The sequence below is a fragment of the Epargyreus clarus genome, unplaced genomic scaffold (assembly GCF_041222505.1).
Source record: "Epargyreus clarus isolate Ecla_fem2 unplaced genomic scaffold, WU_Ecla_fem_2.2 ptg000031l, whole genome shotgun sequence".
Taxonomy (NCBI): Eukaryota; Metazoa; Arthropoda; class Insecta; order Lepidoptera; family Hesperiidae; genus Epargyreus; species Epargyreus clarus.
Window position 1 is genome coordinate 709,272 of NW_027332236.1, and position 12,536 is coordinate 721,807.

Below are 12,536 nucleotides of genomic sequence, written 5' to 3' on the forward strand. Positions count from 1 at the left end.
TTATTTACGATCAAACGAATTAACTAAGTATTAAAATTTTCACGGCAGTTAACAAATGTTTGACAATTAAATTTTAATTAATTAACATCAAATTTAAATTAATTAAATTCAAAATTTATTGATTCTTAATATTATTTGTACATACATCATTTTATATATTTTCATATGTGCACTTAGTAAGATCAAAGAGATAAAAAAAATATTTATTGTATTTTTAGGTAACATGTTCCTTTATTATCAATAATTATTATATATTTTTTATTTTGTACCAAGTTGCATTTATTTAATAACTTTAGTTACTAATTCTGTGCCATTTTAATAATTATGTAATCTCTTACCGTTATGATTATAATAAAATAAATATACTGTTACTTGTCTTTTTTTTTAATCAAACTGTGTCGGTATCCTTTTGAAATCAAAATCATTCTACTTTCATCTATATTTTTATACTATTTTTAAAACAGTTGCCATGGAAAGAATATGACTGTCATTTTCAAAAACGTATTTTAGTTGGTATATACGTTATGCTGTACCAAATAGAGAAGTGTCGCCATATAACTTGTAAATGAAAACAATAATTAATATTTTTTAAATATATTTATGTTCTATAATATCACAGATAAACAATATGTAGTACGCTTTCAGCGAGTATATAATATAATAATAATATTCAATATTTGTCTTAAATTAATATAACACTTATCGTTAAACAATTAAGCTACACTTATTTTACTTTTCTTAAATTTGTCTTCTATTTCTTGTAGGCTCTTGCCTTTCGTTTCTGGCAGTATAAAGTATAATATGGCAGTACCAACTAACGCTACAACACCGTAAATAAGGAATGTGATCACTTCTCCAACGTTCGCCATCAGGCCGGGAGCAGTCTTCACCACGATGAAGAAAGCAGCGAAGGTCGTCGCTGAACTGATACCCGACCCCAAACCACGAGTTTTAGTCGGGAAGATTTCACCGCACATCATCCAGGGCAAAGGAACTAAACCAATCGAGATAGCGCAAATGTAGGTCGTGAGACAGGTCAGCGGCAACCACGACATGTTGGTCGGCTGTCCATCCGTCCAGTACAGGTACGAGGATAGACCAATCATTGATAAAGAGGTACAGACGCCACTAATCATACACAACGGTCTACGTCCGTACATCTTGCAGATCACACAAGCGACGATCGACATCACCACTCGAACCAAGTCTATGATCAACATCGCCATGTAGTGGTCCATGCCTTTTCCGACAGCTTTTTCGACTATTTCTATAGAATAAAATGCTATTGCGTTAACACCTGAGAACTGGCACGTTATGAAGAATATTATCATTATCACCAAAGGCTTAATTAGTTCTGGGCTTTTCAGGTTCATCATCCTTTCCTTGAAGTTGGGCACTGGTTCATTGTCAGCGGCCTTACGCTTGTCGATTATTCCTTTCAGCTCAGCCTTCGCCTCTTCACTGTATCCTCTCAGCCATGTGAAAGCTTTAGCACCTTCTTCGATCTGTCCTTTCGAAATGAGCCATGTTGGACTTTCAGGGACCAAGCTAAGTAAGAGGACGCCTAGGACTGGGAAGATGCAGCATATGACAGCCGTCCATTGCCAAGTGAGGTAAGTTCCAAGAATATGAGCCACTAGGATGCCCACAGCGATGGCTAAAGACACGCCAGCGAGGAATATCCCTCTATACTTCGGTTCAGTTGTTTCGCCGATGTAGACCGGACTCAGAGGGCCGAGGAGACCAACGCAAAGGCCAGTGAAGAAGCGCCCAAGGAGGATGAGGGCCAGATTGTCGGCGCAGGCTATGAGGATCCAGCCGAGAAGGAACGGGCCACATGTCATGTAGTGGGAGTTCCTTCTCCCGAATTTTTCCATCATCCAGCCTCCGATGAGGCAGCCCGGCGCCATAGGCAGCGCTGCCATTGCCGCTGAAAAAGACCAAAGAAATAAATTAGAATTAGTTGTTTAAATAATTATATTAATAACTAACTAGCTAACGCTTTCTCATGTCTTTACTCAGAATAAGAACGATTGGGTCATACTCCGCCGCGCTGGCCAAGTGTGTTTTTGTATGTTTTTTTATAAAGATTTCTCAGGTATGCAGGTTTCCTTACGATGTTTTTACATAATTTTGAAAGAGAGAGTGCCTGGAATTTATACCTTGGACCCCTCGATCTACAGGCCGCGTTTCTTAACCGCTGGTCTATCACTGCTTTATAAAATATTACAAATATATAATTATTGTACTGAAATATTTAAACAATTTCCGTTCATTGATAAATAATGTCTATTTACCGTGAGTTGTATTGTAGTTATTAAAAACATCTGGTCTGTATAAATAGCAATGGGACATTTATGAAATACTAGAATAATTTCTGTTGCAGATACATTTTAATTGTATGACTGTATAATGTACTGCCAACATACCATGATTAAATGTTAATTGTGCATCTGAAATTCTTTGTTTCCTATTTTTTCATATAAGAAGCGTGGTCACTGCCTCGTATCGACATCTTTAATCAACTTCATGTAGACCAGGGATTCTGCTTAGAGCTTTTTTTTATAATATAAGAGTAGCAGACGAGCATGCAGTCCACCTGATGGTAAGTGGCTACTGCCGCCCATGGACATCTGTAATCAACCCCAGATAGAATAGAAATTCCTACCTGAGGTCAGCCACAGATGCGCCGCTACCCCTGAGGACTAAGCTGGAATGCCTCGGAAAAGTCTTTCTCCCTTACCACACCTTTCAAACCGGAACACAGCAGCACCTAACACTGCAGTTATTAGGTAGAAATAGCTTATGATAATAGCGTTGCTGTTCCTGAGGACTAAAATGTAAGTCAGATGGCTCTATACATACTAACGCAAGAATTTGTAGGTGGTAGAAACACCTAAGGTTCGAATCAGGTGGCACTACCGCTTCATCTATTTCAGTGAAATAATAGCAATGATAAGCGCTGCTGTATTCTGATTTAGAGGGTATGGTAAGGGAGACTTATCCGAGGCTTTGTAGTCCTTAGGGGTAAAAACGAATCTGTTGCTATCCTTACGTTGCAACCTTAGGTAGGAATTTAATTTTATAGGGGGCTGACGATAGATGTCCACGGGCGGCCGTTGATTATCAAGCGGACTGCATCTTTGTTTCTTATTTCAATATAAAAAACTGCTTCACGCTAAAAATGGTGTGACGACGGAACCTCTCTAGTTGAACCACCTTTCATTGTTTTAAGAAATATGTACGCGGCCTTTAGTTGTGGTATGAAGGGCGGACAATGCTTCGCGAATATATCATCCATATATAGAAGTACCGGTTAAGAAACAATTCATCGTTGTAATGAGAACGGTTGTATACATCGTGTTTTACGAGATAATTGGTTTTGCCATCTTGTTGCTAAGAGGATGTAAAACCGTTCGTTAAATATGCATTTATTCTAATTTATTTATTCATTCTTATGACTGGATCAAAAATACCTTTAAAAAACCTTTTCAATATGCTTGCCTCGTTGTGTTCGGAGCAAATTATTGTGTGTAACAAAAAATGCAGTGTATGTCTTTTTGAAACTATTTGACATGAATTTATTTGACTACTAGCTAACCCGGCAAACGTTGTGTTGCCATATAAATAAAAAAATGTTAAGGGTGAACAACCCTTATCACTTAGGGGTATGAAAAATAGACAGTAACCGATTATCAGACCTACTGAATCTACATATAAAATTTGGTAAAAATCGGTGAAGCCGTTTTGGAGAAGTACGGTAACTAACATTGTGACACGAGAATTTTATATATAAGGTTTGATTTCTGTGCTGCACTATTAGTGTTTTCAATGTGATAATAGATGGCGTTGTGTGCATTCTAATAATTTTAAATTTTGTTATACTTATGAGTGGAAAAAATATTTTTAACTTTTATATATTTTATTTAATATTTTTAGTTTAAATGGAATAATTTGTCGAGGAACACAAATATTTATCCTTTATATAATAGAATATTTATTATATGAAGTAAAATTTATTGAATTAATTTACCAGTTTGTTTTTAAAATACGTCTTAAATTGCAACAAATTTCATTATATACTTAGACATATTAAGGTTTTCATTATGTACAGTTAAGTGTCTTAATATTTACACAACTGTTCCATTGTGGCTTATAGGGCAGGTTGTGTACCTATGAGGAATTCCAAGTTGTTCTTCATAAGAGCATATAATAGTTCTTAATAATAATGCATATTTGATGTGATTATTTCATATTTATTATAAACTAGTCTAATATAATCTGCCAGTAATGGACATTTGTAATCAATACCAGATTAAAATAAGAGTTCTTCCTGAGGACGGCTCCAGATGCATCGCTACCCCTGATGACTAAGCTGGAACGCTTCGGAAAAGTATGTTTCCCTTACCACATGCTTAAAACCAGAATACTGCAGCGCTTAATACTGGGGGCCTACCACCATCTTTTAAAAACCATCATACTTCAGGAAAGTTTTATTTCAATATTGCATCAATATTATTTTGTTTCGTACCATGACCAGTTCGAAGAAGGTTTCAATGTATGATTAAAATAATATTGTTTTAAGATTTGGTAGTAACCCCCCTGCTCTTATTAGGCCAAATAGCTGTGGCGGTAATGCCGCTGAATTCTAACCACAGTGAGTTTTACCAACTTATTTCCGACCGAGGCATTCCAATTTTTCTGTTGTGAACATAGACTTGTATTCTTCATTCTTTATAAGTGGATTAGTGGAATAATGAGTGAAGCAGTGATAACCTAGTGGTTAAGAAACTCGACCTCTCGCTCGAGGGGTCCTAGGTTCAAATCCCAGGACCTCTGATTTTTTAAAGTTATGTGCGTATTCAAAATTAATTATCACTTGCTTAAACGGCGAAGGAAAACATCGTGAGGAAACCTGCATACCTGAGAAATCTTAAAAAAAAAGTTTCCAAGGTATGTGTAGTCTACCAATACGCACTTGGCCAGCGCGGTATGGCCTAATCCTTCTCATTATGAGAGGAGATCCATGCCTAGCATTGGGACATTAATGGTTTGATGATGATAAGTGGATTGCGCATAAAGATCATAATTTTGGCATTTCTCAGGACATTTGGGTGGTTGTTGTCAGTGGTACCCACCTATCCATGACGCAGTGCTGTCGTCGGAGGGTATGTCGCTGTTCTTCAGCTGCGGCAGCAAGATGGCGGAGTACCCGGAGGTCAGGCCTGACGTGAAGGTCAATACGATGGCCGCTGTTGCTGTTAGGGTCTGGAAATACAAAATGTATTTTTAACACGCTTTTATTAGCTTGGGTTGTACGTTTGTATGTACGAGTATGTATGTAACAGTAACGGAATCTTTGAGCCCGATTTTTATCCACTTTGGGGTGCTTTTCGAAAATTAATAAGTGGAGCACTCCACGCTTTTTTCACAATTATACAATTTACTGTTCCTTAATTGATTCCTAGATTGAAAATTATTTTCTACTTTTTAGTTGATTTTATCATAAAAGCGTGTTTTTTAATTTTTTGAACTATATTTATTTTATAATAAGTATAGAAGCAAATCGACGGTCCCTACGTATAAACCGACATGTCAAAAACGCAGCTTTACAGGAGAGCGTAATTAAGATTCAAACTGCTCTAGAAATAATTCTCTGTACATTTCTAGGAATATTTTTTTGCAATGTTGTTCTAGCTTTAGAGAGTTTGTATGCCTATTTTTAAATATTGTTTTTTTAATATTTTCCTGAAAAAACTGATAGATGACCGCTTCTACATCAACAGGAAAATAAAAGCATGTCGGACAAGTCTAAGATACATCTTTATACGTAGGAAACATGAAAAAAAAAATTAAAACGGAATTTTATTAAATGTTTCGTAAATAGTTTCAAAAGAATACCTTAAACATCCTAAGATTGCTTCCCTAAGACTTCGTGTGGACTTTGTTTTTATAGAAAGGGGTCATTGTCATATATGAAAATTTGTAATGAATCCCAGATAGGACTACATCATACACACGTACATAGCCCGTACATCATATACATATGCCGTAGCATCATAGTAAATGGCTCGTGAAAGCCTAGTGATTAAAACTCGGGCCTCTCAATCGGGCGGTTCGAAACCTCTGATTTTCAAAAGGTATGTGCTAATTATATTTATTTATCACTTGCTATAACGGTGAAGAAAACATTTTAAGGAAACCTGTACGCCCGAGAGTTTTAAAAATAAATATATCAAAGGATTATGAAGTCTTTCAGTTGGGACTTGGTTGGCACGGTGCACTATAAGAGTAGACCCGGGCCCAGCTAGTGGACAGAAATAGGTTGACGATGAGAACTGAAGTCCTAATGGAGAAAAGAGACTAATTTGGAATACCTCGGATTTATAAATTTCGCTCCATTACCACACCCTTCAAACCAGCTTAACCCTATACTTGGCAGAGAATTTTATCCTAAAAAAAATATACTTTTGCTACTTCCCTGCGTTAATTGGGTTATAAGGATATTAGGAAAAATAAAATAAAAAATCTCTGAATTTCAGTTTTCAGAATATAGTATGTGTCTTTAAGTGCACACTGCCAGGTTCACGAGAAAAAAAATATGTGTCTTTAAATGCACACCGCCAAGTACTCACTAAACTAAGAAATGATTAAAAAATATAAAAAAATATCATACATTTTGAAAATACTAAAGATAAAAGTCTCGGAAGTTATGACATGTCAACAAGTTTTGAGATATTTTAGTTGAGTTGAGAGATTAGAAGACCTCCTCCCAAAAAACACAGTTCCCACATAAAGCGACTCGAAACTTTTTGAGTGGCAATAATTTTTGTTTAATTTTTGTTCCCATGACGAAACAGCAACCAGGAATTACAAACGAAGATGTCCAGGATCTGTGTGGACAATACTAACAATGGCCTATCACATTTGTACGCTATAAAGCGACTTGTCTGTTTAGACCTGCATCCATGTTTCCGTTAGAATGTTGTATTAAATTTGAGCATATGATTGGACTTTATTCCACTTGTTTGAAGGATGTGGTAAGAAGATATACTTTTCTGAGGCATTCCAGCTTAGTCTTCAGGGCTAGTGGCGCATCTATAGCCGACCTCAAGTGGGAATTTGGTCTTATCTGGGATTGATGTTGCAGATGTTCTGGAATCATCATTATTGGAGATGTTTACATTTTTGACAGAAGAAGCTATTGATTGGACAGGACTTGAGTTCAGGGACGTCTTTATGAGACCTAGACATCTGGAATTCATCTTTCTAGGGATTTGCGGAATTCTACATCCGATTTAATTACGCAATTTAGACACCAAAGCTAGAATTTTTCGGCCTCCAGTCATCTGAAAAAAATGTTGCAAGCTAAGGACTGGGAATTTAGTGGAAACGGGGAAATATTAATTTCAGTCATGAATTATAAAAAAAAAACTCTGTCTGAACTTTGTTCACCCAACCCCCTACCTTGTGTGCAGAACCTTAGTATATAGTAGCAAAGTTGGCAGTGTGCATTTAAAGACACAATATTGACAAACAGTAATATTGTATGTCGTTGGCCGTGTGCATTTTAATGCACACATAACAAAAGTCATGAATTACTATATATTCAAAACGTTATATCTCAAAAAAAATATCACCAAAACATTGCATAAAGCTTGCAGAAAGTAAGATTATATAAATTTCGTACATATAACTTAATTTCCTTCAGATAAAATAAGATTCTTAGAGAGCGTTGCGCAGGCGCTGAATGGCGGCTCGCTATTTTGTTTACCATTTACAATGTGTGAACGAGACAGATATTGATTTCATTTTCTGACATAAAGAAACGTTTGATAATTCGCTTTCAGTTATTATTAGTAAGATTCGATGTCGCATTATCCGAAAAAAAAAATCTGATTCTAATGTGCATTTAAGTGCACAATGTCAAGTATAGGGTTAACACACAGGGTAGTTATAAGGCAGAAATAAGTTTCCGACGCTTACTGCCTTAATATAAAAAAGACTAAACCACTATTTCCTAATAAAGTCATTGCCATTCTTACTAATTTACAACGTATGACGTGAAAATATACGATGGTGATGGCATAAAAATCTTCATAATTTGTTTCATAAACATACGGTAGTGCCGTACAAGAAAATGTCACTCAGTTGTAATATTGTAATATAACACTAGTTTTTGCCCGCGGTTCCGCTTGTGTAGTCTGCGTTTACGACCAAAAAGCTTCGGAAGGTATGCTAAGGGAGGTATAGTTATCTGAAGCGTTTGAACTTAGTCGTCAGGCGTAGCAACCCATATGTGTCTGATCTCGGATGGAATATTAACCTTATCTGGGGTTGATCACAGATGCCTATGATATATACTTATTCGAGGCGTTGTAACTTAGTCTTAAAAGGTAGCATCTGTGACCGACTTTATATATGACCGCGTTTCGGCTTCGTTCTTACGGGTAGAAGCGAATTTGTGGCCGACCTCAGGTGGGACTCTTATCTCATCTGAGATTACACATATCCACGACAGTAGCTACCTAGGTGGACTGCATGCTCTTTTACTTATATTAATTATATTAAAAAAGTCCTGCAGACTTCTGTGGTTCTTTGGCAAAGGGAGATCTCCCGCCGGGCTAGGTGATCGTGCCCGGGGAGCGGCCGTGCTCCGACAGTCTCAGTTCGGAACTTGTATATATACCAAGTATTTAGAAAACTTCGATAGCGTGATTCAGAATACTCGTGGCGCCATCTCTTGTCGAGTAGTGGGAGGTCGCCACAGTTCCATGTCGGTAAATGACTCATTATCATTAAAAAGGGGGGCGATAACCGTATTCAATTGTTTAAGTACAAAAATGGGTCACTTGTTCTCATCTTATCACGGTCATTACCCTTAATTATCTTGTGCAAATAGTTAAAGATCAAAGGTATTGTAAATACCTTGTTTATTACGGTTACAATAACCTTGAAGTTGGTAGAACCCTTTGTGGTTCGACTCCGGCGGCACCACCGCCACACCTATTCCTACCTAATAACAGCAGTGTTGCTGTGTGTTCCGGTTTGAAGGGTGTGGTAAGGGAGATAGACGTTTCCGAGGCGTTCCAGCTTAGTCCTCAGGGGTAGCGGCGCATCTGTGGCCGACCTCAGGTAGGCAAATGTAATCCGATCTGGTGTTGATTACAAATGTCCACGGGCAGCAGTAGTTACCAACAGGTGGACTGCTTTCTCGTCTGTTACTCCTATATTATAAAAAAAGTCGTGGTGGTGGTGGTACCTCTGGAATCGAACCACAAAGGATCACCAACAACCCATTACTGCCCTACTGTGGGTCTGTGCCCCACGGGTCACCTCTCATAATGAGAAGGATTAGGCCATAGTCCACCGCGCTGGCCAAGTGCGTATTGGTAGACTTCACATACCTTTGAGAGAACCACAAAGGTTACTATTTCTAAATTACAAATCTGTCGGGTCAAATGAATCTTCGGAGCATAGGCCAGATTGGCTCAAGGTCTTAGGTTCAATACGATATCGTGCAATAGGTTAAGTCGGTCTATTATCTATGCTGGGGGTAATGTTGTGAGGTTATCTTGTTTGGTTTAACCTCAGTTAAGTACATAATTTATAAATTATTAGAATTTAATTATCTCTTGCTATACAATGAAAGAAAATATTTTGAGGAAAGTTTCATACTTATGAAGAATGTTTTCAAAGGTGTTTGAAATCTATCAATTCCATTTTGGTCACTATATACGAGTACCTCTATATTATTATGACAACTTTTTGGGCAGCTATATAGACTTTCATTTGAGCAAAGTCAGTATCAAAACATAGTTTACCCGACTGCGGAGGTTTAACTGGCGGAGGGAATGCGAAAAACATTCGAACTATGGATTTATATGTACCTATGTATCATTCTTTGACAAGCCATGTTGCCCAAACGACTTAACGGATTTTATCATGATGTGTCAATGACTCGTCCAAGTTGAGGAATGACCTAGGCAACATTACTAACATTATTATTAAACAGTTGCATTTTTTTGTTTTCATAATAATTATGAGTTGTCTGCTAGGCAGCTTTTCCTGTCAATGTGAGTAGGACTTTGGTCATAGTAGACTAGAATCGCATTTGGCCAGCATGATAGATCATCATAGATGATAGACCATGCTAGCCAAATGCGCTTGGTAGACTTGCCATACATTTTACAACTTTTGTTTTTACAGTAATGTCAAGCTTGTAGCTTTCCTCACTATACTACTAAACAACTAAGTTACCACTGTTTCTTGCTTAAGGGATATGCTTACCTGTTTCCAAACGGGAGAAAATCGTACTACAGTTTTAGAATCGAATAAAAGCGGCGCCTCCTTCATATTCTCCTTTCCGTTAAGATTGAGTCCTGAATTGGTTATATTGTGCAAGTAATTCGATCTTTCGTTCTCTCTCTGTCTAACATTTTCTGTCTTCTTAGTTATCGCCACACCGTCATTTCTCTCTGCGTTATTCATATCTTTAGTTTCGTCTTCGGATAATGTTACTTCAGTATCATTTGTAGTTTTTGGATCTATTTCTGTTGGCTCTAATGTAGGTTCTATATCTGCTGCTGGATTGACTATTCCATCTTCATCTTTCACGGTTTGTGTTTCATTTTCTTCAACATTGTCGTCTTTACGCGGGGCCATCTCGTTTCTGGAAAGAGCAATGCGTGAAATTACTTTTTAATTATTGTTAAATCATGAAAGATAAAAGGTTAAATATTAAACCCCCATCGGCGTTACCACACACATCCACACACTTGCCGTCACAAGTGTGGATAGCACTTGAATTAGTTTGTGTAGGTTTCCAAGCGCTGTTAGTAGTTTACGTTTATGTTTGTTCAAAGTTTGAACAAATATATGTACAAACATTACATTGTAGCGTAGTATAATACGGTCCAGACCTCCCCCAGTTGCAGGAAGTGGGCTAACCCAGAAATAAGACCTAAAATGGTTGGAGACATACGAGTAGAATTCATAACGTTTCGACAATTTCTCGAGTTCCTGGGAATTCCCGGGAAAATGTGGTCGGGAATTCCTCTGTGCCGAGAAGAAAAAAATGCAGGGAAATCAGAAACCCTAGTTCAAACATATGCTCCGACACCCATACTACATATCAGAACAATGTCTTTATTTATATATTACAAGCTATTTTTAGCGTCAGCATTAGAAAGTTACATATTATTACCATTTAATTATATTATTTGTTTAATTTTCATTTAACACATCTGTTTATATGAGTATGTATTTTCCATTCAAGCTTCTGTACATGATAAAACTATTTGATAAATACAGGAATAGAGTTACAAAGTGACGTGTTAAGGTACAGTATAAATTAATTACACAAATGCTTACAAACAATTGTATATCGTCACAAATGAATAGTATCTCGACCATAGAGTACATGTCGAATAGAAGTAACTTATAATTATTTATTATTATAATAATGTAATGTGAAACCAATAACAAAATGAAAAAAAATTGAATTGTGGAATTGTCGAAAACGTTTTTATACTGACATATCTGTAAACAATTTGTCTTTATTCCTCTTTAGAATTCCAAATTTAATGACATTTTGAATTTGCGATTAAACAATTCTTACGTTTTTATACATAATTTTGGATTTCCATCGGGACCTTAAAATAGTAGTAAATAGTAATACTCTAAAACATACCGCCATTAACAAGGTGTACTTATTAAACATATAAAATTTCTAAAAATTGATAAATATCATTAAGTACCTAAGAGTTAACGCAATTTCTATTAATATTTGACTCTATGGCAATAGTAAGACAATCTTTGCGTATAATAGATAATTATTATTAGCGTTGAAAGGATTTTACGTTGCAGTAATGCAAAATAAACGTAATACGAAGATTTATAAATAGGTTCTTGTTTATGTCATGAGAACATTTAACTTTAACGAATAACTCTCCATTGTTCGAAGATCTAATATTGTTTTAATAAAATGTCTTAAATTTAACGTAACCTTAATATTTGTTATGAAAATATTAAAAAGTTAAATCACTGTAGTATTTACTTAATTTTTATTTCATCCAACACGGGATTTCATATTTTTTCTTTTCAGTAAATTATTTCATGCCGTCGGGTTTTTTTATAAAAGTAATTTGTTAACACAATCATATATACGTACGTACCTATATTGTGTAGATAGGAGGTGGTAAAAATTCAGTCTGTTGTAATAGTTATCTTCAGAAGTAAGGAAATATTAAAATACATCTTATATATAAAATTCTCGTGTCACAATGTTAGTTGCCGTACTCCTCCGAAACGGCTTTACCGATTTTCACCAAATTTTATATACATAATCAGTAGGACTGAGAATCGGCTATTACCTATTTTTCATACCCCTAAGTGATAAGGGTTGTTCAACTTTAACATTTTTTTATTTATATGGCAACACAACGTTTGCCGGATCAGCTAGTATTATTATAACAACTTAAGTCATAATAAACATACTAAAACCCATTCAATTGAATACTTTGATTAATATAGGC

General features: G+C 36.2%; 1 protein-coding gene across 3 annotated transcripts in view; it reads right to left on the minus strand.

Moving 5' to 3' along the window:
* Positions 1-578: 578 nt before the first annotated feature.
* The window catches only part of ST3 (sugar transporter protein 3), a 68,650-nt gene continuing 56,692 nt past the window's right edge, over positions 579-12,536 (minus strand). For all 3 annotated transcript variants that reach the window (XM_073089755.1, XM_073089756.1, XM_073089758.1), the window contains exons 2-4: positions 10,291-10,672; positions 5,139-5,268; positions 579-1,930 (exon numbers count right to left, since the gene is read on the minus strand). In XM_073089755.1, coding sequence (XP_072945856.1) covers positions 714-1,930; positions 5,139-5,268; positions 10,291-10,665 — 1,722 coding nt within the window. In that variant the 5' untranslated portion in view covers positions 10,666-10,672 and the 3' untranslated portion in view covers positions 579-713. The remainder of the gene's footprint in view (positions 1,931-5,138; positions 5,269-10,290; positions 10,673-12,536) is intronic.